The 27142-nt window shown below is 41.7% G+C and overlaps 2 protein-coding genes across 3 annotated transcripts in view; one reads left to right on the top strand and one right to left on the bottom strand.

Moving 5' to 3' along the window:
• ctnnal1 (catenin (cadherin-associated protein), alpha-like 1) overlaps positions 1–18096 on the top strand; it is a 47617-nt gene extending 29521 nt beyond the window's left edge. For both annotated transcript variants that reach the window (XM_087175572.1, XM_023412172.2), the window contains 17 exons: positions 1791–1978; positions 2920–3039; positions 4589–4678; positions 4931–5101; positions 6099–6299; positions 7375–7461; positions 7824–7982; positions 8597–8689; positions 10299–10449; positions 11548–11585; positions 11674–11724; positions 12111–12265; positions 12623–12671; positions 13281–13337; positions 14672–14791; positions 15497–15580; positions 16469–18096. In XM_087175572.1, the coding sequence (XP_087031698.1) occupies positions 1791–1978; positions 2920–3039; positions 4589–4678; positions 4931–5101; positions 6099–6299; positions 7375–7461; positions 7824–7982; positions 8597–8689; positions 10299–10449; positions 11548–11585; positions 11674–11724; positions 12111–12265; positions 12623–12671; positions 13281–13337; positions 14672–14791; positions 15497–15580; positions 16469–16639 (1985 nt within the window). In that variant the 3' untranslated portion in view covers positions 16640–18096. The remainder of the gene's footprint in view (positions 1–1790; positions 1979–2919; positions 3040–4588; positions 4679–4930; positions 5102–6098; positions 6300–7374; positions 7462–7823; positions 7983–8596; positions 8690–10298; positions 10450–11547; positions 11586–11673; positions 11725–12110; positions 12266–12622; positions 12672–13280; positions 13338–14671; positions 14792–15496; positions 15581–16468) is intronic.
• Positions 18097–18150: 54 nt separating this feature from the next.
• abitram (actin binding transcription modulator) lies at positions 18151–20078 on the bottom strand. The gene is made up of 6 exons (XM_023412174.2): positions 19885–20078; positions 19676–19727; positions 19045–19174; positions 18860–18936; positions 18705–18774; positions 18151–18592 (listed from the first exon to the last, which is right to left on the bottom strand). Exons 1-6 carry the CDS (start codon positions 19964–19966, stop codon positions 18455–18457), a joined length of 549 nt encoding a protein of 182 aa, XP_023267942.1. The 5' UTR covers positions 19967–20078; the 3' UTR covers positions 18151–18454.
• Positions 20079–27142: the final 7064 nt, after the last annotated feature.

The following is a 27142-nucleotide window of genomic DNA, read 5'->3' as shown; positions in this document are numbered from 1 at the left end:
ATTCTTTAAGTCTCCGGGAGAGAGAGAGAAGGGCTAGTTAGTGAAGGATTGACATTTTCTCTAATACCTAGCCGCAGGGAGAGTTTAATCAGGCAGGCTTCAGCCTTGTGCGCTATAATGAATGAAATAAAGGCAGGCTGAAAGCACTAGTTTAATTAGATGCTACCCATCATCGGAGCGGTGGAGAGATCCAATGAGGCAGGTCAGTGAAGGCAATCTGTGTTGGATCTCTGTCTCTGTCTCTTTCACTCAGTCTCTGAGTGTCATTCTCACATTTGTGTGCTTTCTATCTTCCTTGCTCTTTCTCCTTCAGAAAGATTCACAGTGCCCAAGACGATGGTTAGGATTAAAATAAATTCATAGCCGATATATTATGTGAGTGTTTACGTACATGTAAACAGGTAAATTTACAGGTATGGGGGAAACGGATAAGTAAAAAAGGAATAAGACTCCAATCGCTTTACCAATACACAATCAAATATATTTTTATAGTGAAAAGAAGATACAAAGGTTATGTGAACATGTGCACAATAACTACGGGACCAGTGTGATTTAAGGTCATGAGAATCCATAATCCTTACAATTTATATTCTGGGATTGAAGGCGGCTTTTTGGAGAGGGGCGAACTGGCCTCTGCTTTCCACCCCACTAGTGTCATGGGGGTTGTGCAGCATTCTTTGTGAGCCAGGCCTCGATGTTTTAACTGGTTAGCGGAGCTGGCACTGAAAAGCAGCCTGTCGGATGCAATCAGTTTGTCTGCGCTGCTTCTTTTAAAGGACCAGCCAAACTAAATAGACAGCCAAGCTGCATGACCCGATAGAGACCTATCTTCCCCTTCCCCCTCCTTTCTGAGCTCCTCTTCTGAGATTTCTCTCCTCCTCCCTCTCGCTCTTAACTCTGGACATTTTTCTCTTGATAGGGTCTATTCTGGTGATGGATTTCCAGCCTAAAAAAAGACCTTGCATTCTTCCCATATTGGGGCTAATATGAGCAGGTTAGAAAGAGAGAAAAAGGGAAACTTTGACTCTGTAAGAATATTTTTGCATTTGCATATTCCGTGTATGTACGAGTTTGCTCTGGCATGTTCGCCAAGTTTGTTTGAGGACCTAAGTTGTCTCCCCCAGGAATGGCTCACACCACCCACCAAGCATGCCACACAAGTGTTTGGGTTAGGGTTAGGTTGGCAAAACCATCATACCACTGTGCCTAATATAGGCCCATTGAGCTTCTTTCTGTCCAGGACAATATGTTCTCCCAGAGGTGAAGATTGGCAGAGTGGAAGAACATTATGTCATAGTAGACACACACACACACACACACACACACACACACACACACACACACACACACATCATTCCATTTTCTGCCTCTTATCTGGGTCCACATCTCGATGGCAGCAGGCAAAGCGAAGTAGCCTAGAGGTCCTTCTGCCCAGCCGTGTCCTGCAGCTCTTTCTGGGGGATCCCAAGGCGCTCCCAGGCCAGATGGAATATGTAAACCCTCCAGCATGTTCTGGGTCTGCATCCCCAACTGGGAGAAGACTCTTTCTGAGTTGTCTGACAGTTAGCCAGAAGATCTCCAAGCCTAACAAAAAGTCATTTTCCCCAGCCGTGTCAAATGTACTCTTTTTTTTTTTTTTGCACAGAAACTGCACTCCCTCTCACCCATGAGTTTATTCAGGAAATAACGAGCTTCTTCTGCCGACTGATCTCATCTGGCTGATTCGCATTGTTCTTTTCTCTACATAGTACGACTCCACAAAAGCCATTGCTTTCTCTCCCCTCTTTCAGGTGATGCCATAGCCCAGCTGACAGATGTGGGATCAGCCTTGCCGTCCCAGACAGACGGACGTGTCACTGTGTTCAGCGATAGGACAGGGATGGTGAAGGCTGCACGCTTGCTCCTCTCTTCAGTCACTAAAGTCCTGGTCCTAGCTGACCGCATCGTCATCAAACAGATAATCACGTCACGGAACAAGGTGAGACATTCAAATATAAGATGACATATGCATAAACTGTCTTGCATAGTCTCTCTCTCTCACACACACACACACACACACACACACACACACACACACACACACACACACACACACACACACACACACAGACACACATAGTGATCCACACACAAATACACACACACACCTTAGTAAACTCCATACTGAGTTCTTTATTTCCTAACAGATAAGCACTGGCTCTCTGAAGGAGTACTCTGGAGGTAATTGAAGGAAAGCAGCACATTTAGCGACCGCATAAAAACACAGAGCCAGAGTTAGTCTCTCTCCATCGTACCTGGCTATGCTCTTAGCCAGACAGTGTGATATGGATGTAGCTGTAGACTGAGCCAAGAATGGAAACAGGGGGCTTAATCATGACTGGTTAGCCTCGTTTGGACAGGCAGTCGACAGCCCCCTGTTCCCCATTACTGGCAAACACAATTACATCTCTTCCTCCTCTTTTGTCTGGCTTGGATAAAAGCTGCTGCGTTAGCGCTGCCAGCTAGCCTACCCCCAGCAGCTAAATTAGTAGCTACATGGACTGCTATTAACTAAAATGCAGGTTAGGAACTACTTAATTTGCTGGTTTTATTTTAAGGATATCACTGATATAACTACATCAGATTGATCCATTAATACCACATAGGGAGCCCTGAAATTAAAACAGAAATAGAATCAATGTAAAAACATTGAAATAGATGACACATCATGAGTCCAGTAAACGTTGTTCTTGGTTCTGATGTAAGGTAAGGATTTGCTTTTGGGATATAAACGCGGTTTATGAAGTTCTCGGATGTTTTCACACTTCCTTCAGATATTCCACACACATCAGAAGTAGGTCATTACGGTGGAAGGAGTAGAAGAACACGAACCATATGTTGCCTTTCACCGTACCACTCTGATCTTGTCACTCCTCTCAGGTCCTGGTTACCCTCGACCATCTGGAAAGAGTCAGCACCTTCCAGGAATTTGTACAGATTTTCAGCCAGTTTGGCAATGAGATGGTGGAGTTTGCCCACCTCACAGGAGACAGACAGAACGTGAGTAGCATGTGAAGAAACCATATCTCTGCTTTTCTGTTTCAAGAGTGTCGGTGCCATCAGCCCGCTTTGAATATCTCTCAGTAAGTGAAATGTGTATGTGGTCTATCTTGGCAAAAAGCTGCATATGGAATATGGTGTGGCTTATGAACATGCAGTAATTTGTCTCTCTTTGTTTCTGCAACACCGAACACGGTTTGTTTATTCATATAAATGTAATCTCCTAACAAGCAGTGATTTTATAAATATGGTGTTCTGAATGTACAAACAGGTGGTGGAATTAGACTGCGAATCCTGCAGAACGTGCACTATGAATGTGCAGTCAAACTCAGAACAAATCAATAATTCAAGCGTCAAATATTTACGCTTCCCAAAACATCAAACAATGAGGTAACAAGCTTTCCTCAAAGTCTTTTCTGCAAAGTTTCCTCATTTCTCTCTGTATCTATTCTTTTTTTACTTTTTTTTTTTTTTTTTCTCAGTCCGTAGAAGAAATGCCCAGGTCTGTTGTGACTCATAGTACACAAAGACATGTTTACATCACGATTCAGTGTTGATATGAACTGACCTATGCTTTCCGCCATCCATTCTTTCTGCAATGTATTTGTAGCAAATTTGCAACAAAACTTCTGCTCACACCTTCAGAAAAACAGTCAAACTTAGGGGTTCTAACTTTCTACTGTCAAAGGCTGCTAATCCTACTTTGATGCATACATTCAGCCTCTGCAGCTAAAGCGCTTTGCCTGCAGAAGCTGATGTAAAGTGCAACGGCTGCGATATCTAGACAGGGAGGGAGGATCGACCATCCCTCTTTCTGAATTTCATCTGGGTTCGTGTTTTGACACACACATCACGTCTCTCTCCAACGCTCCTCATTGCAGCTAATGCTCTCTCGCTCCTCATTTGCCACCCTGTTTTCTTTATCTTTTTTTATTTTTTTATTTATTTTTATTGTATTCACTCCCACTCATGCGCTCCCATGCACGCACAAGCACAAGCACACAGTCCTTTAGAAAATCTACCATCTCCATCTATTGAAGCCAGGCGAGCACAGAGGCAAAAATAATGACGGATAATCACGTCGTCTTTGTAATCTATGGCGAAGTGCCGGGAGAGGAGTTGATTCAGCTGCCTTATCCAAATCCCGTATCTACCTAATTCGAGCTGTCTATTTCTGTTTGGAGTACAGGGAGAGCAATGCAGCAGGTCATACACACTGTATCTTCTTTCCTATTCTGGTAGTGTCTCTTTTTATTAGATGACAATTAACGCAGGAGGTTTCGTGTGTGTGTGTGTGTGTGTGTGTGTGTGTGTGTGTGTGTGTGTGTGTGTGTGCGCGCGTGCACTTGGAGAAGAATCTATCACATTTGTGTGTCCCTTCATACCAGCATGAAAGAGATTTGCTGAATAATTTTGATGCTTCATGTCCTTCGGACACCCTGAGAGTTCTAAGAAGTTGTAACTGGAGTAAAGCCACCCATTACCATCTGGTGTGTGTGTGTGTGTGTGTGTGTGTGTGTGTGTGTGTGTGCGCGTGCATGCACTGTAGGACTTGAAGGATGAGAAGAAGAAAGCACGGATGGCAGCAGCCAGAGCGGTGCTGGAGAAATGCACCATGATGCTCCTCACAGCCTCCAAGGTAAGCTGCTGGTGGACCTCTGGGCATGGTTTATCTCAGGCTTAAAGATTTAAGGCCTTCTCAAGTTTATTTAATTTCAAGGTTTCTCACACACTGTGATCAATGTTGATATGCAAGTCACACAATCATAAAAAAAAAAAAACCCAAAGGGGAGTGAATAATTGTGGTTTTAAAAACATTAAAAATGATAGATGTTGAAAAGAATATAGGAGGCCATGAGCTTTGACATTTCACATTGAATTCCTTCCAAAGACTTGCCTTAGGCATCCAGATTGCGAGTCGGCACGAATCAACAAAGACGCCGTTTTCCACCGAATGCGCTGTGCCCTGGAGCAGGTCATCGAGATAGTCACTGAGGCACGGAGCTGCGGGGAGAACAAGATTCTTCCTGCCAGCATCTACAACGGCATCAAGGACTTCAAGGTAAGATCAGAGATGAGACTGGAGAAGTCGATGTAGTATGTTACGCTAAGGCTTGAGATTAGTGACGCTAGTCTGACACTTGTTGGACTGTAAAGTTAAGTAACGGTCCTCTTGTGGGCAAAGTGTCCTGCTTTTTTGATTTAGCTGTTTTTAAAAACCACTGTGGCACAGCTTTATCAGAAAATGACAGCAACATAATCTGTTTTTATTAATGAGGCTGTAGAGAGGCTTTAGCCCTGCATGACTGTCGATTTTGGTGTAAGCTGTAACATTTTTGAATTCACAATTTTATGTAACAGCTTCAGATGCGACTCGGACAATCAACACTAGAGGACCAGACGTATCTATTTTATAATTCGGTTAATACGGTTGTGTGAATCACCATTAAACCTACATCGCTCTGACTAATCTTCTCCCTCCTGCTTGTGCACTGGAAAATGAAAGAAATGAATGTGTGGAGGGAAAAAAAAAAACACTTTTGAAGGCGTCCTTTCCATTGAAAAGGAAAGTAGAAGAAAGTATTTTAATGAAAGGACCTAGAGATACTTATTGCTTCTAATAAAAGGCACTTAAAAGCTTACGTAAACCTCATCTTATCACACATAAGCAGAGACCATTACTGTTAATTACAGACAAGAAAAGGATAAAACAGACAAAATGCATCAGCTTTTATGGTTGTGTACTTGAGATGCTGTTTTGCAGAATTTATTGTGCCCCTTTTGAAGGCCCGAGGTGAGTCGAAGGCTGAACCCATACCCCGCACTACTTGTCATTTAAGAATGAGATCAAGTGCTTTAATAAATATAAGATGGTAAATTATGTTTTTCAGCACATTGGTTAGTAAAGCTCTTGTGTGTGTTGCTGCCTCAGTCTTTTCCAATGTCTCCTCTGGCCCATCTTTCAAATGCTCCTTCCACTCACCACAACCCTCCTCCTCCTCCTCCTCCTCCTCCTCCTCCTCCTCCTCTTAACCCTCCCTCCCTCCCCGCTCATGCAGTCCGGCGTGGAGTGCCTGCGGGAGAACCTGTACTCCATGTCACCCGAGAGCGTGGACAGCCAGCTGGAGGCGCTGGTGGAGCGGACAGAGGACTTCACTGACTCGGCCTACACCAGCCACGAGCAGCGGCAGGCCATCCTAAGTTTGTGCCAGCTGGTGCGCCAGGACACCCAGCAGCTGATGCACGCCTGGATTGAGGCGGTATGTTGGCACAAGCTTGCACAGATGCACTCACTCACACACACACCTACAGTAATATTCATAAAAACATATGCTACCATATGAAGAGTAATTATAAGTACCTCATCTATAAGAAACTTGTAAAAGGAAGGTCTGATAATAAGATACAGAAAAGAGATAGCAAAGGACACACACACACAGCATACTACACAGACAGACAGACAGACCCACGCACATTAATACACCCTCCCTGGCTCACTCAGTCATTCACTTTGGCTACTCGCTTTCTTTACACACATCCCTCCTGGAACAACAGAGCATAATAACCCACCTGAATAACAGTTTTTACTCAGTCTCCTTTGGCTCAAAGAGAAACATCACGTAGTGTTGTATCTTGTTGCCATTCAGCAGGATCTCCTTGGCCTTCGGAATTGATGGACTTATGAAACACAAGTCATTATGTTGCAGATCCTCATTACAAACTTTTTCTTCTCACAGTACACAGATAGACTGCAGCCACATACAGTAGTGCCTCATCTAGCCCTTGCAATTGAAGGTCATTGGGAGAATTGAAAAGACCAGAACACTGCAGTGTTTTGAAATTGCAGAGAAAGCCTCTGAATGTCCAAATAATCATGGGTGTTCTGCCATTTCAATTTGTGCTCTTGATTCTCATTGTGGCTGGTTTAGCAGAGTATATATTTGTCTTGGCTGCGTTTTTGTTCCAACTAGTCTGAAATTTGGAAAATGGTTGCACAATATTTAAATCACATAATTTGTTTAAATCATTTTATTTTGATTACATAAAATTGCGTGTTGAAATGCCTGACTCTCTTTTCGGAACATAACGGGTCACAAATGTAATTGGAAAGTCAAAAACCAAGCTGTTACGACTCTGACATACCTTTTCCATTCCAGTCTTTTGTGTGTGTGTGTGTGTGTGTGTGTGTGTGTGTGTGTGTGTGTGTGTGTGTGTGTGTGTGTGTGTGTGTGTGTGTGTGTGTGTGTGTGTGTGTGTGTGTGTGTGTGTGACTGGAAAACCATATTGTGTCTCATGCTCTGTTCTCTCCGTCTTGTCTCTGTCTCACTGGAGCAGCAGTCCGTCCACGCCAAAGAGGCCACAGAGGACATGGAGGTGGCCATCCTGAAGACATGCCAGAGCGTCAGTGACCTCAGACGTGAGGTGAGCAGCGGTCTGTCTCTGGTCTGCCCGTCTGCCCTCCAAGTCTGAGTAGATGTACTCAGTTACAGAAACAGACAGATCTGACTTGGGTGTCTCTTACCTGCTGTTCTGCTCCTGTAGCTGGCTCCCCGCTTTTCTCCCCCCCCTCCCCCATCACTTTTCGCCTCACCTGCTGCTGCTGTCTCTCTGTCAACTCAACTATGTTACCTTGTCAGCTCTGCTCTTCTTCTGTCTTCTTTGCCTCCTTAAAATCCACCCTCATTCATGCCTCTCACTCATCTTTCTTTCTCTTGTACTTTGTCCAGCCTCTAGAACTCCCTCCTATTCTTATTCTACAATTTCATTTTTGATTCCTCCTCCAGCTCCATAAGGTGGCAGTTGGTCGTGCCTCAGACCTGCTGAAAGTTCACGGAGAGCAGTTGCCTCTGCGGGCTCTCAAAGCTGCAGGCGCCGAGGGAAACCTGGAGGCAGTGGCGGAGCATTCGCGCACGCTCACCGAGCAGAAGGAGCAGCTGGTGGAGGTAGGCGGGGACAGGGGCGAAGGCAGCAGGTAGGCTGGGAGAGGGTTGACGGTGGTGTCACCAAGTAGAGGTGTTCAACTAGTAAAGAAAAAAAACCCAAAACAATAGATATCTGTAGTGACGGATAGTTGTTTTTTTTTTTTTATCATATTTCTCCATACATACGTCAGTCAGGTGGCTTTGGGTGAAAAAGTTTGTCATGAGTTCCAAAGTTGTTGAAAACACATTGAAATTCCTGTGCTCCCAGCATTGTAGCATAAGTAGCTGTTTATGCAGGCAAACACACAGTACTGGAGGTGAATGAAAATGCAGAGTACACTTCAACCTCAGCCAAATAAAGCCAACATGTGGTTTTGTTATGCAAATATTGTGCAGAAAAATACCACGCTCTGTCATGTCTCTACTAGTGGCCCCTAACAAACAAAATGGACAGTGTAGTTTAAAAAAGAGACACTGTGTCAGGGTAGAGCTGCTCTTTCGGAAAATGTTGCGATTTTATTAAGATTATTAAACCTTTTCCCAAAGATGCAGCCTAAATATTCACTATTATCCACTCGCACCATTCACCAAGCACCTCCAGTCAGCCTATTTATCCCTCCTGTGTTTCATTCCAGACCTGTCGGCTGTTGTGCCATGTGTCGGGGACAGAGCCTCTGGAGATTACCTGTATACACGCCGAGGAGACCTTCCATGTCATTGGTCCACAGGTAACATTAATCCTCCAAACATTTTCTGTGTGGATTGTTGTTTTTAGGTCAGTCTTAATATCATGGCCCATTGACTTGATGTGTAAATGGCAGCGACCAGGGGAAAGAGGAGAAGTCGGGAAAAGGTGTACAGGTTAACTTTAATGAAACCTGAGACCCATTTTGTTCGATTCATCACTTTTATTGTATGTCAGTGAAGTCAAACTGGTCTCATGGTGGTCCGGGAGTGAAATCAAACCTGAGTAATGTTGTACATGTACACAGTTGGGAGGGGAAAACGACAAATTACCTCACGTCTCCTCTGTCTACCTCCCACACCTGCCGTCCTTTTAAGATAGCTGAGAACATGCTGTCCACCTCGTCCCCCTATCTCAGATCTAATTATGTTTGCTCTTGGAAACCATCCATGCCAGTAATTATCCAGCAATGTAGAATGTTCCTGTCCTGCGGCGCTAATGTCAGGTCCCGCATGACTCTGCAGTAATGACTCCGCTCCTAAGTTCAAAGGTCAACCAATCAATAACGCTGCAGTACAGGGTGGCGGCGGTGATATCTCTCTGTCTGCCCAAAGTAATAGAGGGTGGCTTAGAGGGTAATTGGCTATTAAATACTACACTTTAGGGGATGGGCATATGATTTGTGTGTGAGAGATCAGTTTTTTTTAATACTTGTCAAAATTCAGTTGTCTAAAATCTTATTTACAGTCTAGAGATCAGACTTGATTGAAGATGTAAGTTATGTAACAACTTATAACAGCTGCACTTCCGTCCCACATATACACATCATGTCAGTTTTTCTGTCAGTTAATGGAATTGAAAATATGCACCTACTAACTTAACTGATGTGAACAAGCTTAAACATTAGTTGCATATTATGGGAAATTCTGTATTTTTAGTTGGAATAATTCCACAATATTATTTTTCGACTTTTGGAGTTAAGTTTTGTCATTATTTCTCCAACAGGTGGTATTTTATTGTAATTGTTTTGTTTGTTTTTGTAACATTTAAGCTGCTCATTTATGTCCCCTGCATCGGGGTCATTTTAGTTCCTACCTGCATTTGTTTTGCTGGGGACAGTTGTGAGTTTAACGGTAATGGGTGTAATGAGTGCTACAGTGGAGTGGAGGCTCTGATGTGAGCCCCATGAGACTGAAGTTGGGTATTTTACCGTCTTGCTGTGCTTGTGCTGATTAAAGAAGATTATTCTCAGAACTGTAGCTCACTTAATTACCCACAGACGAAGGAGACGGGAGCCTGCTATTCATCAAGAAAACCGGGTTACAAAGCTTTTAACATTGTTAACAGACATATTAATGACTTAGGTTTAGTTATTGTCTAGTGTTAAAATACCTGTTTATCAGTTTGAGAAGAATACCAGCTTCCACTAATTTTTTTAAATGTTGTAGATAGTTTACATTTACATCACTAGTTGCATTTGATTGAACTGAAAATCACCACAGTCAGTGTCCTAGTTTCCCGTTTCTGGGCAAGAATTACACCACATTTTGTTCCTCTGTCTTTTGCCTGCATAATGTTTTATCTCTGCTAACAGACAGACATCATTTAATGATTCCTTTTCCCCTGTCGCAATTCTTCCCACTCTTGCTCAGATCATCTCGGCAGCACAGACGCTGGCCCTCCACCCGTCCAGTAAGATTGCTAAGGAGAACCTGGAGGTGTTCTGCGAGGCCTGGGAGTCGCAGCTCTGTGACATGGCCCTGCTGCTGCGAGAGATCAATGACATCTTTGAAGGCAGGCGAGGTGTGTTTTTGTTCAGTTAATGCAATTTGGATGCATTTGGTTGGGTTGCTGTGGTAAGACAGACAGCACGCATGCGAGAAACATAGTCTTTCGGAAGGAGTGAGAAGCAGAAGCGAGTACAGGTAAAATGCGCATATGAAATCTTACCCTGAAAGCATCACACTCTCTCCATGGTGAATCATTTTGCACCTAAAAACTTTAACTAAAGAGTTGAGGCAAGGCAGGCACCATGAACATAGAATTAATCATCACAGACTGTGGGAAGTATTTTGTGAAAGGAACAACGTCAATGCCACTAAACACTCTTGCATTCACTCCTTCTCTGTATTTCTGCTCTTTTCACTATTGTGCCAGTTGCCTGAAGTGCCTAAGTCATGGACAGTCCCTCTTACAAACGCAGCAGTTTGACATAAAATCAGACAGAAAGTACACGTAGCTATTCAAGCCTAAGAGACTCTGTGTTCATTTGTTTCTACTGTACATTTGTCCATGTATGCACAGATGTTTGCATGAGGGAGTGTTGCATTTAAGTGCTGACAACCATGTGCTTTCACACACTGTCTGAGAAGTCAGGGGGAAGCTGTTTCGGCATATTTTCAAGACATGGCTGCCCTCACGAATATGACTCTCAGATAAAGTGCAGCTCGGTGGGTGAAAGGATCACATCCATCACACTGTTGTATTACCGTGAAGCCCGAATGATCCGTTAAAATGTTATATGGACACTGTGGAGAGAATTGCTTTTATTATTTTAATCTTTCCCCATAAACATGACAGTTGAGAGTTTATCGTCTCCGTAGTCGATTGAAATGAACCGTGCTGTACACGTTTATGATGGAAGATAAAAATGTGTCAAAGGCAGACAGTGATGAAAGCAAAACAATTAATATCTATAATTTCCCAGCCTAATTGTCTGAAAAACTCTGGATGTCTAAACACAATATTCAAAGATATAACACCAGGGTATAATTTTCCCTCTAAATCATTGAGCTATCATCAAAACATAAGATGTTATTATTTTATGTTTTTTTATGTTTTTTTTTTTTTTTAAACTAAAAATCTTATGTTCAGATAATCACAACAACTCTTTATTCCTAGGAGACAAAAGATCTTATTTGTCACTTCCCAGACCCGGGGTGAGTATTACACCACCCATCCTCATAAATATTGCAATGATACAATGGTGTGTAATCCTCTTATTAATGCCATTCTCTTTTCCCACAGAAACACTCGACTAATTTGAAGACTGCCAAGGCTGTCAAGTTGGATGCAGAGGTAGCATACACCATAAACTCCTCTGGCTTTCAGCGCCATACATCACGTCACATCTTGCACCCTGTTCTGACAGCAGTATATTCATCTCCGGGAAACTTTGTGTCACTTGCTTCAAGAATTGATGGTGTTTGGATTCTAATAGGCTGCAATTTTGCTGGCCAGCAGTTTTACACAGGCTGTACCACCACAGGAAGCAGGATTATGCTGATTAGAGAAGTTCTGAGTGTGTTAACAAATGAAAATAGCCCTGCTTGCTAATATACATTTGTAAAAGGACATCCATTATACTTCAGTCTTTCCCATATAGAATAACTTTGTATGTGTGTTTCTTTCTGTGATTGTGTGTGTGTGTGTGTGTGTGTGTGTGTGTGTGCGCGCGCACGCAGGAGCAGACAAGCATGGCCAAGCTGGGCCTGGAGCTCCGTCTGCTATCATCAGACGTGGACACAGAGGTGGAGAAGTGGGAGGAGCAAGAACATGATATTGTTCGACAGAGCCAGAGTCTGGCCAGTATGACCTACAACATGTACCTGTTCACCAGGTAGCCTATTGTTACCACACAATACACAAACACACACGCTCAGATTTTGTATCTGCAGCTTTCTGAGCTGTTACATTCATTTCAGAGCTTAACATTGTAAAGCCTCTTAAGTATCCACATGAATCTCTTTAGAGGCTCAGTGTTAATGAGATTCTCGAGCCCCCAGCTATCAATACATACCAGGCAGGGTTTGAGCCACTGACAGACTTGACATGACTATGACTCATTCTGACAATGAAATTGCTGCGATTCAGCAAAGTAACAGTTTTTGTTGATTGCTCTGGAGGTATTTTGCCCTGATTAATTTTTCCATATTTCCCCTCCTCATTTTCTCTGTTTCTCATATTGATTCCATAGAGGGGAGGGGCTGCTGAAAACAACACTAGATCTTTTTCATCAAGCTGAGGTATGTACATCCATATCCACTAATCTCTCCCTCTCTCCACCTCCTGTTCTATTTTTCCTCCTGTTTTTATCAAAGTTGTAAATGCACACGTCCGTTGTTTCATTAAACCAAAGACATACAGAGGCTCGCAAATCAATAGGTTAGCAAATTCCAGTTTCCCTTCATTCACTACCTTCCTCTCAGATCTGATAGGGAAGGACAAGGATTTATCAATATGATGGAAATGTGGCGCAGTAATATTCCTGGCCTCCTCGGACACATGAAGTGATAACAAACAGGGTTGCTCAAAGGGGTATATCGTATTGAATTGGGATCACTGCCAATAATGTGCAGTGCTTTGTAGAATCAGGGCCCAAAATGTCAGCCAGGATTTATTCCATTCGTGGTGAGAAGGGGAGATAAGAGAGGGAGAGGAACGAGAGGGGAAAGGGACGGGAAGGCGTAATGATAAGAGGCAGAGAAAAAGTAAAATCTCATGATATTTACTGACTGTTCTTTTTTGCTCTTGAATGGCTTCCTGGTGGAAGTTAAATGTAGTTCTTCTTGTATTTGTGGAAGTTTTTTGATTTTTTTTGTCTTTTTTTTTTTTTTTTGTGATTCCCTCTTAAGGTTCTATCTGAAGAGGGGCTCCAGCTGTGCTCATCTCTACGCACCTTTTCCACTCAGGTATAGAGTAATGCAATAAATCTCTCGCTCAAACAAACTCTCTGGGCGCACGCGCACACACACACACACACACACACACACACACATACATTTTTGCACATAAAGCAACTTTAGCAAAAAGGAAGCTAATGTGTATTATAAAAGAGAATTTTTTGTGTAAGTAGCAAAAAAAATAAGTGCAGGGGAATATTAAAAACAAAAAAATGAAGAAAGAAAGAAATGTACTTATTTTTATATATACCCCTGCTTCGCTGCTGGAATCTGACTACAGTGTTCTTATAGGAAGATCTGCAGAACTCAGCATAGAAGTGAATAATGGTTAAAATGAAAAAAGAAAAGAAAAACAGTTTATTTTCATAAACAGGTTGAGCTGCAAACCCATCTTTCTGCAGACACACACACAGACACCTGTGCCCCCACTCACGTTACGCCTCTCACACACACACACACACACACACCCATATCAACCACTCTGGCATGCCATGGTGCCAGGTCTGCCTTTATAAATCACACAGCGAGAGCAGGAAATTAAGGCTGTCACACACTTTCACCATCCTCTTTTCCTCCGACTTGAGATCCAGCAAACAAACGTACCCTCGGTGCCTTCCTTCCTCTTGCCCTCCACCAACTTCTTCTTCGGGTCCTCCAAGTTTAATTACATGGCTCTTTTTGACAGCCATTAACGACTGCCATTTGTCACTGCTGTGTCTGTTGGTGTGTATGCTTGTGCACTTGTGCAGGGGGGGATTGTGGGGTGGGGGAGTTGACTGCGACCGCCCAGGACTAATTCATAATCAGGAGGCCTGGCTCTTCAACTTGCCTCACGCTTTCTGATTAATTACATCAAACAAACTGGCCCTAATGGAGTCCCATAGTTCTTTGGCACTCGACACACTTGTAACACACCTGTGTTGCTCTCATTGAAAATTATGAAGCTATTTATGCAAATGAGCTTAATAATTTTTAATTGAGGTTTAAGAGGTTTTATGTACTCTTGTCAGTCATGAATAGTACTACCCTGAATAAAAGAGCTTGTGTTTTTAGGTCATTTGTGGCCTTGGTTCTGCACACATGTAACTGTAATGGTTTGACGGCCCCCGTGACTAGGGATTAACTCGGATGGATAATAGACTGGATCATGACCTGGCTGTCGCTGATGGATTACATCAAGGAACACTACATTTTAATTTATTTTTTTGTGTTTAACCAAGAGCATTGTAAATCCAGCCCAGTGAATCTATCAATGTCTGTACATATTAACCCAGTCTCTGTGGATAATACCATCATAAACCATCTCTGATGTCTCCCTCTCTTTCTCTGTCTCTCTGTTCCAGCTGGTTGATGAGGAAAAGTCTGTGGTGATGACAGAGATGGAGAAATTGGTGGCATTATGCCAACAGCTGCAGACGGGGGCCAAGACTCCTGTACAGGGCAAGACTGCCACCTTCCAGAAGGTACCCACACTACGCCCACACCCTTTTGTGTCTTTGTTTGTGTGTACAGTTGTTATGAAAATGAATCAATGACTTGTTTTTGCCCCGAGTCTTTTCTGTTTGATACTACACGAGTACTATCACACAGAGTGTACAGAACAGGTTCACTGCAGTTTCTTTCTCCAAAAGGGGTAATTAACTTTGACAGCAACAAAACTACATCCCCAACAACATAGGGGCATGAGTGAAGCACTGAGCACACGATAGAGCATGACGAACTGTGTTATTTCATCACCGGCTACGGCATAATCTTTGAGTGATCTGCGAGTAACGCCATTATTGAACACAGGGCGCTAGATTAATGAGTGTCTATGAGAAATTAATGAGCATCTTGGGCAGGGATGAGCTGCCTTAGGTCACCTTGTAATAAAGGCGAAGGTTGGAATCAAAAGGACGGGATGAAGAATAGCGCTTCCTCTGCTGATTAATGAGCGTCTCTTTGATATGTATTTCCTCCCATCTCTCTGTCTCTACATCCTGATGTTCACTTTATCATTCATCACCAACAGCAGAGTGTGTGTCAGTGTTAATTTATATGCCAAACGCAGTTTAGATGCTGGTGTGTGTGGTCGGTAGGCTGCTGTGTTGTTTGTTTGTACTTGTACATTTGCATCTATTGCGCTGTCCCCTAATGCAGTTATGTACAATTTTATTCCTTGTCTCTAGGTGGACTCGTCCATTCAGACAACTAGAGGCATCTTGACTGTGGTCCTCTCCCTCCTCCCATTCTGTAACAAGCTCAACAAAAAGGTGAACAGGTCTCATGATTGAATGAATGGCACTAATATGGAAATCTACCAAAATATAAAAAAGAGCTCAGAAATGTTAATGCAGCCCAAGGAAGTAGGATTAAACCTGTAGTTAGTAGATTTTGTGAGGGCAGTGGAAACAAGGTGTAAACCAAATGTTGACATACCACCTTAAAGCTACAGTATGTCACTTTATTCTGAAATGTTGTAGTTGAAATATGCTCCTTTTAATGTGGAGAGGAGCTCTCAAAGACTGTCGTGGCCTTTGTGATCCATTGTAGAGTAAAGCAGCACTTTTTACAAAGTTTGCAAAACAGCCTCATCTTTGTCGGTAATTCTGCCAACTACAGGGAAGAAAGAAAATGCTTCCACAGACAGTAAGATGCTTCGATTAGCACAGCGTTGCCAGCTAGTGTCCAGTCCCATTTTTATTTTTTGGCTTAGTTTACTGATAGGTCGATAGAGCAGCAATATGTCAAACGGATAGTGAATTTTAAGGATGCCCTCTGCTGGACCTCAAGCGAACTACTTCAAATGGTCTTGATTCGCTAATAGACTGTAGATTTTGAATTCAAACATTAATTCAAACGGCCATACTGAAAACCGAACTGAAAACAGCTGCCAGCGTCTTTTAAAAATGCGGCAATGAGAGCGGTGAGAGTAAACCAAGACATTTAAATTGACGGCTTTAAAACCAAACTGATAAGCTGAAAGATGCTAAAATGCTCCATCCAGTGGAGGGAAGCTGCAGTCGGGTGATAATTCTCTCACTACCAGGAACCCCTTTAACTTGCATGTAGTCTGTGATCCATTAATGTAAAAAATGTTCATATACATTAATTATAGTAACTTTAACTATGGTTACTATTCATTTTCTGTCCATGTACAGTACAAGTCAGAGAGGAGTAGTTTGGGTTCCCCACATGACTGGAGAGAGAGGCAGGATGCTTCCACACCTGTCAAAGATGAGGGAGCTCTCAACAGCAAGAACAGCAACGGCTTCGGTGTCAAATCCTTGGAGCAGCACATGGCCGGTCTCAACCTACTGGAGAGCAAATAATCCAGGAAATACTTTACCCCCCTCCCCTCCTCATCGTCATGCACCCACCACAGAGTGGGCCAGAGCTGTGGGGTGAAGATGGTTGCCTTGGGTCGGTCAGAGTTTGTATTTGCTGCCTGGATGATAAATTTAAAGGTTTACATAGGAAAAAGCAGATCCAAGCTCTCTGTGACCAGGGGCGGTTTTACCCCAGGGTAGCTTGTTACCTGAAGCACCAGATCCACCCCAGTCCACAAGATGGAGACAATCAGCCAACACTAAGACTATGCCATTAGCAGCGAGTCTCCTCACAGAGAGGCCTAGCACAAGCCTGATTCTGGAATCACTTTAATCATTTCTCTGGCTATTGAGTTGATAAACTGATCATAAATCAGGAAGGAACTCCACTTAATGTTCAGCTCAGCCATACATCTGTCTTCACTACGTGCCTCTGCGTAACAAGCGTGTAGCCTGTGGTGTACTGTAAACGTGTTGCACATGTTAGCCAAATGGAAAAAAAAAAAACAAACAAAAAACAGTGAAATGGCTGAAATCCCACAATGCATGATATTATCACCAAACCCCTTGTGTTCGAGTCTCCTACAGTTAATGTGCCATAGGCTTGTAATGTTAACACTTGTTGTAATGTTAGCCATAGTGGTGCATTCTGTCCTTGATCACTGACACTGTAGTCAGCAGCTCACGTGCATAATTAAGTATTTTAAGAGTTGATCACGCCATATGATTAATGTCTAACTTTCATAGGATCTCCTATGGAACATTTCTGATGTGCCATGTTAGTAACAAAATGCAAAAAAAGAAAAATTAATCACAATTTAATACCAAATATGATTGTCCTCATGAAGACGCTATGATCTTCAGCTTGCTACTCATATGAAATATAAAGCTCTTAGTCCTCCAGTGTTAATTACTGGAGACATTTTTATTTGGGTGTGATTTCTCCAAAAAAAAAATCAGCTGGTTAAGCTTCATTTTATCACTGAGATGCTTTTGGGAAGTTAGGACTTTTATAATGTCCCAAGTATTATCAAACCATATTCTGTGTAAACTGTTACTCTTTTTTTCCCTCACAAAAGAAATGAAAGATTATTCTGAACTGGCACCTGTGTCAAATGGAGCCGTGAAGTGTACTTGTTATGAAGACTATCATTGTGAAGCTGCCTATTAGACCAATATGTATTAAATGGTATAAGGTATGTATAATCTGGTACTTGAATCATATATATAAATATATATACTTTGGTACTAGGTGAGGGTGTAATAATGACTGAAATGAATAACATGCATTAAGCTTTAGAGATGCTTTGTACTGTGTGAGAGCAGCTAAGGATGCTGGGTATTGTAGTGGCTCTACAGATGTGAAGAAATCATAGATCTAGTTTTGGATCAAATATTCTTTTGACAATTGAAAGGTTAAAAAAGTGACACATAAAAAATAAACAATATTTTTCTTAAAATCAGTGTTGCTTGTTATTAATGATATTACATATTACTACAAAAATAATTCTAACTTAAGGTTTTTAAGTATTTAATTACATTTTCAAATAATGTCATGCTTTCCTCCATTTCCTTGTTCTTCAAGTTACAAAAAACAAACAATAAATAAAGCACTTTAAAGAAGAGTGCTTCCTGAAACCTTCTTTAACAATAAAAAAACACTGTATAATAGTGTGGAGACAGTGCAATGCTTGCATAAAGTAACTGCCACGTTCCAGGACAGTATCCACAGTTTTTACCCAACCTGGTGGCATTTGAAGGAAGATGAGCTCTTCCAAAACAGTTCAGGCATTAACAAGGACAGAACGTGGAGCCCTGTCAAGAGGGTTGAGATTCATCATCATTTCGTTTGGAGATGATGCTCTCAAACTCTTCTCTGCTCAGAAGATTCTCCGTTATGCTCTTGCTCTCCTCAAACTTTGGCAGGATGACAGCGATGTATCCTTCAGTGAATGGCTGTTCAGATTTGACAAAGAAAAACATTTCAAACTTGTTTTCCCCAAGTGCATCACTATTTATTACAATAATAAACACAAATATACTGTAAAAATATATATATATCATTTACCTTTTCCAGCAAAAGTGCAGGTCTTTCTAAAATATTCTCATTGACCTCAAGAAGACGGCCCCGGATGCAGCTAAGAAAGATAATAAATTAGTATGATTCACCATGACATACGAGCATGAAGAATGTATGCTGAGAACACAATACTGTTCTCTCACCTGTAGATTGTGTATTCACTTTCATCTGTGCATGTTATCCTACACAGAGGTGCGAAATCGGTAAGGAACTGACCACCCTATAATGGGGGGAAAATGGATTGAGAGGCATTTAAATGTGTGAAACGAAGGTACAGAAGAAAAAAAAAATGCATGCACTGACCAAAATCATCTGTAGCTTCATTTACCCGCTTGGACTTCCCAGACACTTTATTGTTCAGACGACTGCAGCCATTACTGATCTGATAATTGATGCTCTTGATTGTCCTTCCGTTCTGAAGGATTGGGTGAGTCTCTGCTAATGTGACGACGCATATTCTGCAATCACAAATTTAAAAGTGAGCCTTTAAAAAGGGAATACCAACAGGTAACAGTATCACCATGCAAGTCTCCTGTAGTCAGTTTGCAATACAGTTAAAACTGTGGCACAAAACTTTGATACTCCCTATTAACATTTTAATAGGGAGTGTCAAACTTAACATTCAGAAAATAAAACAACTGAATCCAGACGAACAGCTTTTTCAATAAACTGTCTTGTAATGATACCATCTTTGTTGCTAAGTTGAAGCTGTACTTTGTGTTGTTTTATTAGTCTGGATTAAATATTTATGGAAGGTGCTTCTAATATTAACATAAATCAGCACTAACCCAAACACACTACAAACCCTATTTTGAGGCAAGACACAAAGTAAGCTCAACAGAAACTGAACAACTGAAGAGAGGTAGCATTACAACATTATCTGTATTCTATTAATATAACGGTTATTAGATTAGCGGGTAATAATCACCACCTGGTGATGATTAGCACACCACAGTTACCTGTTTGAATGCTGCAGGATGCAGTGGTCCTCACACGGTTTCCCCTTCATATCTAAATAACATAATGACATTCATTTTAATATATTCGTGACAATATCCATGAAATTATGCTGGCCAAAACAAACATTTCGCTCTCTCTCATTCCTTTAGCTAGTACGTTCAACTAACGTTAGCTGACGTTAGCCACCTAAGAGTCACGTTTTATTTACCTGCTCTGTACCACCGCGTGTAATACCGGTCGATGACTGAGGGCGCATTTTCTTCCGTTTCTTTCTGTTCTATTCCGTCCATCAAAAGTATTCACAACACAGGCAGCAACAAAAACACGTATTTGAAGTAAAGACTCAGCTAGCCCACGACTTTGCTTGACGGACAGTTATATGTGTGAGACTGTAATGGTCCGTCATTCAAACGAATCCGAAAGCTTAGGACGCAAAGGGTTCCGGAGATTTTTCCCTCGCAGACGGAAGAGTCCAAACCTCAAAGACCCCACATTTATTGTATGTCATTTGATTTGTGGTAATTTGATTCATTGCAAATTTGTTTTGTGGCACTTACATGCAAAATGATATGGGGCATAAAGATCCTGCATTATTAAATTACCATGTCTGGTCAACCTGTCTTGTTGAGGGGCCCTGTGGCAATCCTAGATAATTTTGTGTTTCAATAAAAACAGAAAACCAACGGAAACCACAAAGCTAATTGTACCTTTGGGCCACATAGAAGATTCATCTGGTAATGCTCACGTTGTTGTATACTCTAGTGTTAATACTTGGAACACCTGTGAGAACAGTTTTTCATATTGCCCACTAGATGTCAGAGTACTGCTAACAACTACAGGATATGGTAGGCTATATAGTCAATGTGGTAACTAAAGCTAAAGAACTCCTCAGAGGACATCAGAGTTTAATTAAACGTAACGAAATATCTCCAGCTAAACATTTTCATATTCAGTTAAACTGCATTTGTTCATGTGTAAACGAGATAAACAATGTGCTATAGTTGTTTTATGTCACATCACAGTGTCTGCAATCGTCTGTTTAATTTCCATACTTTGAACTATGTGTCCTTTTTGTCACTTAGCTCTAATGATTCTTACAGATGGCAGGTAGACATATAAGTATGTTGAGTCTGCATCCCGGTGGATTATGTAATGAAGAGGTCTGAGAGAGGATGCACGAAAGAAGGAATGTTCCCCTCTCTGGATCTGACAAATAGCCCCTCTCTGACCCAGACCAATCACATACCGAACATATCTGGCGCAATGTGCTACTTGCACACTGTGTGGACAGTGCTGAGGGAAATTTTTTGGGGCATTGGCACGAGGCAGATGAAGTAAGGATGACTTCATCTTAGTCACTTAATTGAGAAGAAGAGAGCACAAGAGTGAGAGAGGCTCTACTGAAATTTGGGGGCACAATGACTTTTCCATGTATCTACTCACCACTACCAAGTCTTGGAAAGTTTTGCTTTCGTAATGAGTTTTTCCATTACTCCTCCGTCTGTGGTAGGCCAAAGTCTGCAATTAATTCAGAGATGAAACACAACACCATTGTGGAAACAGTGGACACAAAGGGAGTTTGCCATAGATATGCAATCTTGCATCAGACTTCAAATGCACTCATGTCTAATAAACAAGGCCATCTTTAATATGATTTGACAGTTTTACCTATGATTCTTTTCCATAAATTTCCGTAAGCAAAGTATATCACTAACAGCTGCTATTAGAGGAACAAGTAAATGCTCAAGTCACCAGAATCCATGCAGCAGGATTTGTCATAGACTATAAATCTTATGCATATGCAATCGGTCTCATACAGTAGCTCCACAGTCAGACTTGATGCCATTCTGTGAAAGCTCAGGAGTATGTTTGACAGCTTCTCAATTCAAATTGTTGCATCAGAGGGAAAAGGGCTTGTCTTGTTAACTAGCAGGTTACCTCACAGGATGTTAGTATTTGCAAGCATGTGTGTGTGTTTGCATGTGTTTATCAGTCTGTTCATTGCCTATATGTATCTGTCAGTCTGTGTACATTCCCAACCTTTTAACTACTGCATATTTTTGAAATGAAACACACTCCATCTCCCACTCTTCAAGACTCAACTTTGAGGTTCACTAGCTGGCCGTCAGACAGGCATCTAGAGTGTCTCCAGCTGCACAGGCGTCTGTGTGTGTGTGTGTGTGTGTGTGATGCACACGTACTGTAGCTCCACGTCAGCTACTGCTACAGCGTGCACTCTTCTTCTCTGGTCTGTTGTTTGGCTGTTTGACTCCAGCAGCCTCTCCCTGCACATGGAAGATGTCCAGTTTTTTTTCCTGTCGATGGTCATCTGTGCCAGAGGAAAGCCTGATAAGGGAAGAGAGAAGCTCTGACCAAGGGGGGGAGATGCCTGCATGGCTTATAGAATACCTGTGGCTTCTTCTTCTTATTAGGATGGGACTCACCTAAGTAAAGTTGCAGACCAAAAAATTGAGGATTTCCTGGTTTGATGCACATAGTTATCTGATTTTTTTAGCAAGAGAGACTGATGGGATATTTCTGTTGTGTGATGCAGATGGAGAGAATTGTTGCAAGAGTGGATTTCTTTTCCCTAAGTGGTTCATACAGACAGGCTATCAGTAACACTTTAGAAGGGGAATTGCATGCTGTACAGACTTGCCCTCAGTATCTCACCGTTTAATAAATGTCTAGGAAAATAGAGAGAGGTATGCTGCAGTTAGAAAAAATTGCCCGTCTTTTTCCTGGAAAGCAACAAGGCACACACGCCTGCATTTACCATTAAACGCATAGAGTTATATGCTGCCAAAATGCACATTGAAAACTTTGATTCACTGGTATATACAGTGGGTGTCAATAAAAGCTGTGTTTAGTTTCAGGGTAACGACGTAATGGCATTTTTTTTAAGGGCTGTCAAAAAATTTCTAATGAAAGGACTGATTAGCAGTAAGTTCCACAGCCACAAGAAAACTTCACATAATTGGTTTGCCCCTTGAAAAGTTTAGATGGAAAAACATGAAGCTGTCAGTGTCACTCTGCTGTCAGTCTGTCAGTGAATGTATGCAACAGCACAGAAACCCCGAAGCTCCTGACTGGTCTGATCTAGTCCTTGGAGGTCCAGTGAGCATTACAAATGCCATGTCTGCAGAGGAGTGGTATCGCTCTGATAAGTTGGTCCCCCGTCACATTATCATGAGCTTTCTCTGTGGTAATCAGCAGCCAAAGGTGCAATCAATCATGTCAGAGCTTTTCTGTTATTTCTGGCCTCTCTCCAAAGTCAGGGAGGGCCTCTGGCATGCAAGAAATATGTGTGTGTGTGTGTGAGTGTGTGTGTGTGTGTGTGTGTGAGTGTGTGTGTGTGTGTGTGTGCATGCGTGCGTGTGTGTTTCATTGGATAACTGTTTTACATCAAGTGATGCTCCCTCTCTTCACAGTGGTAACAATAAACTGAACAGGGTAACTAATCAAATTCCAACTGGATTTATTTGTTCCATGGCAGCAAAACTGCTGCCATTAACAGCTAAGTCATATTATTTTTCCATGAACCTTTTGCTCCTTTGTTCTGCTGATGGGTTTTTAGTATTAATAAATTCATGACACGCACATAATGTGGAGGCCAGACATGCAACTGTGACTGAAAATAATAGTTCAACACTTTAGGAAATATGCTCTTTAGCTTTCTCACTGAGAGTTAGACAGCTGTTCTGCAATCTTTGGTCTTAGCTAAGCTAACCAGCTGATGGTTGTCACTTAATTTTTAACAGATATAAGAGTGACATCAACCTAGTCATCTAACCCTCCATCAGAAAGCAGACAACCGCATTTCCCACAATGACTATTCCTTCTATTCTTCTCCAGATATGTTTTAAACTATGTAAAAAAAAAAAAAAAAAAAAACACTCTTCTACAATTAATACTTTGGTTAACTTGGTCTTGACACGTAAAAAGTGAAAAAAAAAAGGAAAAGTAGGGCCAGAGGCACATCTACATTTACTTCTTCATTGAGAAATTGATTAGGCCTCGTGTCCCGCCCATCACCGCTGGTGGACAGGTGAAAGAGCAGAAAGTATCAAGATATGGTTCAGGGAGAAAACATTGCAGACACTCACCCACAGACTCAGGAGTTTGTTGAGGAGCGATAAGTTTGTTGTGCACCAAAGTCGGCTACTAAAAGACGTATCATGATGGTAAGCGTTGTTTGTTTATCTTGCTTGTTAGCTTGTAACTGGCAGTGGCTGACACGGTGCTAGTGGCTGTGCTAATGGAAACTCTTGTTCTCGGTACTGACAAGGTTTCAGTGACCAGTGAAAGAGCAGTGGTTAGATGGTTAGAGTTAGAGGACACATGAGTCAGGTAGTTAGCATATTTGTTTATGTTGGTTGTTAGCTTGTTAGCATGCAACTGGCAGTGGCTGACATTGTGTTAGCGGTTGTGCTAATGCAAACTCTGGCTCTGTGTACTGACAAGGTTTCAGATTTATTTTGACTGACCCGTCCCCACAAGTTGACAGGATTGCTTCCTTAGGTTATGTGATGTATGAAACCAAGGCAGTGTGAATCTGTTTTAATGAGACTGGCAGTGGTCGTGGTGTTGACTTCTTATTTCCCTCATGATATGTCTTGTACTGTATAAAAACACCATGTGGACTAGGCTAAAAACTTGATTTTCATCGGAGAGAGTATGATCAGCGTCAGTAACTCGGACATCTGCTTCAGATAAAGGACAGAAAAGATATCAGTGTTTTAGATTAGACGCGAAAGTGTGTTTACAGTACATGTGTGAGAGAAAGGGATCAAATGTCCCTGGCTCTAGTTGTAGTTGCAGAACATCTCTCCTCCCAAAGCCAAAATGCACATACCAAATGCACAGCGGCCAAACAAGCATCTCTTGGTTCCCTTAAAAGTTAGCGTTTGAGAGACACTAGGTTTTCTCCCAGCAGACATAATTTTGCTTCAACCTCTGAAGTGTGATAACTAAAGGAAGTGGTCTAAAGTGGCTAACCTAACTGCTGAGGACACTGAGTGCAGGACACTGTGCTTTCATCATCCTTACTTACATTGTGAATCATTTGAATACCCAGTCTGAGAGATCACAAACTGGTTGAAAAATGAATGTTCTTGTAATTGAGTGACTTTTTCAGACAGATCTGGTGTCATCAATCACTTATTGGTTTCTGTCTCGGTGATACATCCATCTTATTCTGAGTCTTTGACCTGGAGCCCATCCATCTTTATTTTCCTGCTTTCCTCTTTCATTTCGCTGACTGTGAAGTACTTCAGACTCATTCCTGACGCTAATTTGTTCATGGCTGTCATCCTGCTTGTCATTCTCCAGAGACAAATGAAGGAGCTGAGGGCAATGGAAAGAACATGCACGCTGCCAGGTAAGACAAAAAATCCTCATACACACATAAGGAATAATTTACAGTTATTAAGAGGTTTCAGCTTTGGACTCTTACCACATGCTTTCTTTTGCCAAAGCAGTAAAATTTAACAAGACTTTTTTTATGAGACTGTGAAAGGGACATATGCATATATATTAAGACACCAACTGGGCTTATTTAGGTTTACCAACAACTGAATTTCTAATTAGACACCACAGTCAGTGCTTGTTTTGATTATTTGTAAAGAGCCACGTGGCAAACAGCTGCTTAAAATTCTCCCCATGGAAAATAATTTTTTCTCCAAGAGGAACTCTCCACTTCTTGTGTTCGGTTGTTGCACAGCAGCAGGCAGGATGCTCTGGGCTCTAACTCAGCTGGCGATTGAATGGCAGCAGAGCCAGGTTGTTGCTTTTTATCCAAATCTCCATTATTCAACTCCTTCCAGTAAAACTCATTTATGCCTCTTCCTGACTGAAGCTTTCCAGATCCAAATGTTGTTGCTTTGCGTTTTTTTCCGACAATATTCTTTCAGGTTTTCTCACATAACTAAGCTTCTCTCCATTTCATTAATGTGTGAAAATGTTTCTGTGTTCTTATGGTGTTAATTAGAAGATGCCAAGCACTCTTAAGTATTAGCTATTAACAGGATCACTCAAGTCCAGCTAATAAAGCAGCTGTTACAAGCAAAGTAAAAGTTTCCTTATGCAGAAATTACAAAGAGCATTGCAGAAACCTGCCCTCTCCATAGCCACATGTCACTGATAGCACACAAAGTTTGGCTTTGCAAACTCATGCTACTGTTTTGTCGTGATTGTCACTGTGTCGTCTGTGCATATTTTCCACTTGCACTTTTATTTGATACTACAGAATACGAAAAAAAAAAAACTTTATGAGCACAATGAACGTCACTTCCTCATTCAGCGGTATTTACGAGAAATGATTTAAGGAATGGGAGCAGCTCATTCCCTGGTGAAGTTGTGGACCTTTGGAGCCTTTTTTTTTTTTTTTGAAAAGTTCGGTTTTTGTTTGTTTTCCCCTGGCTCTCTGGACAGCCTTGGAGAAGGCTGTGTGTATTGGCTGAGGCCCTTGGTTCAACATTAAAGGATATGTTCTCATGTGCTGTTTCTGAGGCGAACACTCAGTCTTGTTGACAGCATTCTTTGGAAGAGGTTATTTCACTAGTTTGGTGAAAATTGTCAACAGCAGTCTCACTTTGCACGAGCTAAGTTGTTGATTTTCACTGGCTAATTTTACCACCGCTGTAATTTTGGCACTAGTGAACTTTTTTTGTTCTTTTCCGTCATTATTATCATTCAGGCTGCAGCTGCCATATTTGTGTGTCCACCTTCAGTCTAATGTGAGACAGAAATCTAGACTCATTTCTATTCTACATTTAGAGGAAGTGGTCAGAGTTAGAGTTAGACTTTTTGTGCCAAATTAAGCTAAAAGCATCAACAGCTCATGATGTGGGGTTTCATGAAAAGGAAATGAAAAACAAAACTCTACATATACATACATATATATATATGTGTGTGTGTGTTTCCTGAAAACAGAACAAGACAGACAAACTAATATAAACTCACATTTGATATTAGAGTCGGTTTGAAAACCAGATATAAAAAAAGAAAAAAAAAACTTCCACTTCAAGAATTAACCCCTGCTCCCTGTGATGAAAGCAATAGTACAGAGGGGGAAGGCAGCAGTTTTAATTAAAGCACAGTGCGTTTTTGATGGAGCAAAGAAAACATTTATCTGAATTTTTTTTTTTGCAGCTCACCAGCGAGCATCCAGTGCTGAAGTGGAGAAGTCGGAGGTTTGGACAGCTGGGCCTCAGGGTAGAGGGGAGGATGTGGCGAGATTAGAAGAACCTGATTAACAAAAAACAGGCTGTAGGAAGAGGATTCTCCATCTCTCAATTTCCTTTACTTATCCCCCTGTTTCTCTCCGAGCCTCGATCCCATTCCTAGAAACAAAGACATGGACGGCCCTGAACTCTTCTTCTCGTTTTCCTTGGTGCTTTACATCGGCGATAACATCAAACAAAATACTGATGGAGACCAAGGGACTCCACTTGAATCCCCTTTGT

The sequence above is a fragment of the Seriola lalandi genome, unplaced genomic scaffold (assembly GCF_002814215.2).
Source record: "Seriola lalandi dorsalis isolate HSWRI2012SDOR001 ecotype SW California unplaced genomic scaffold, Sedor1 jcf7180002054476, whole genome shotgun sequence".
NCBI classification, from domain to species: Eukaryota; Metazoa; Chordata; class Actinopteri; order Carangiformes; family Carangidae; genus Seriola; species Seriola lalandi.
Note: the sequence above shows the minus strand (reverse complement) of the source record. Positions and strands in the feature narration are given on the sequence as shown.

What these genes read in the sequence shown, in the direction of transcription:
- abitram (XM_023412174.2), bottom strand. Translation starts at nt 19,966, where the DNA reads ATGGACGGAATAGAACAGAAAGAAACGGAAGAAAATGCGCCCTCAGTC. An exon ending in CACGCGGTGGTACAGAGCAG is followed by an intron (nt 19,728 to 19,884) that starts GTAAATAAAACG and finishes TATGTTATTTAG; the next exon opens with ATATGAAGGGGAAACCGTGT. An exon ending in AGTGAATACACAATCTACAG is followed by an intron (nt 18,775 to 18,859) that starts GTGAGAGAACAG and finishes TATCTTTCTTAG; the next exon opens with CTGCATCCGGGGCCGTCTTC.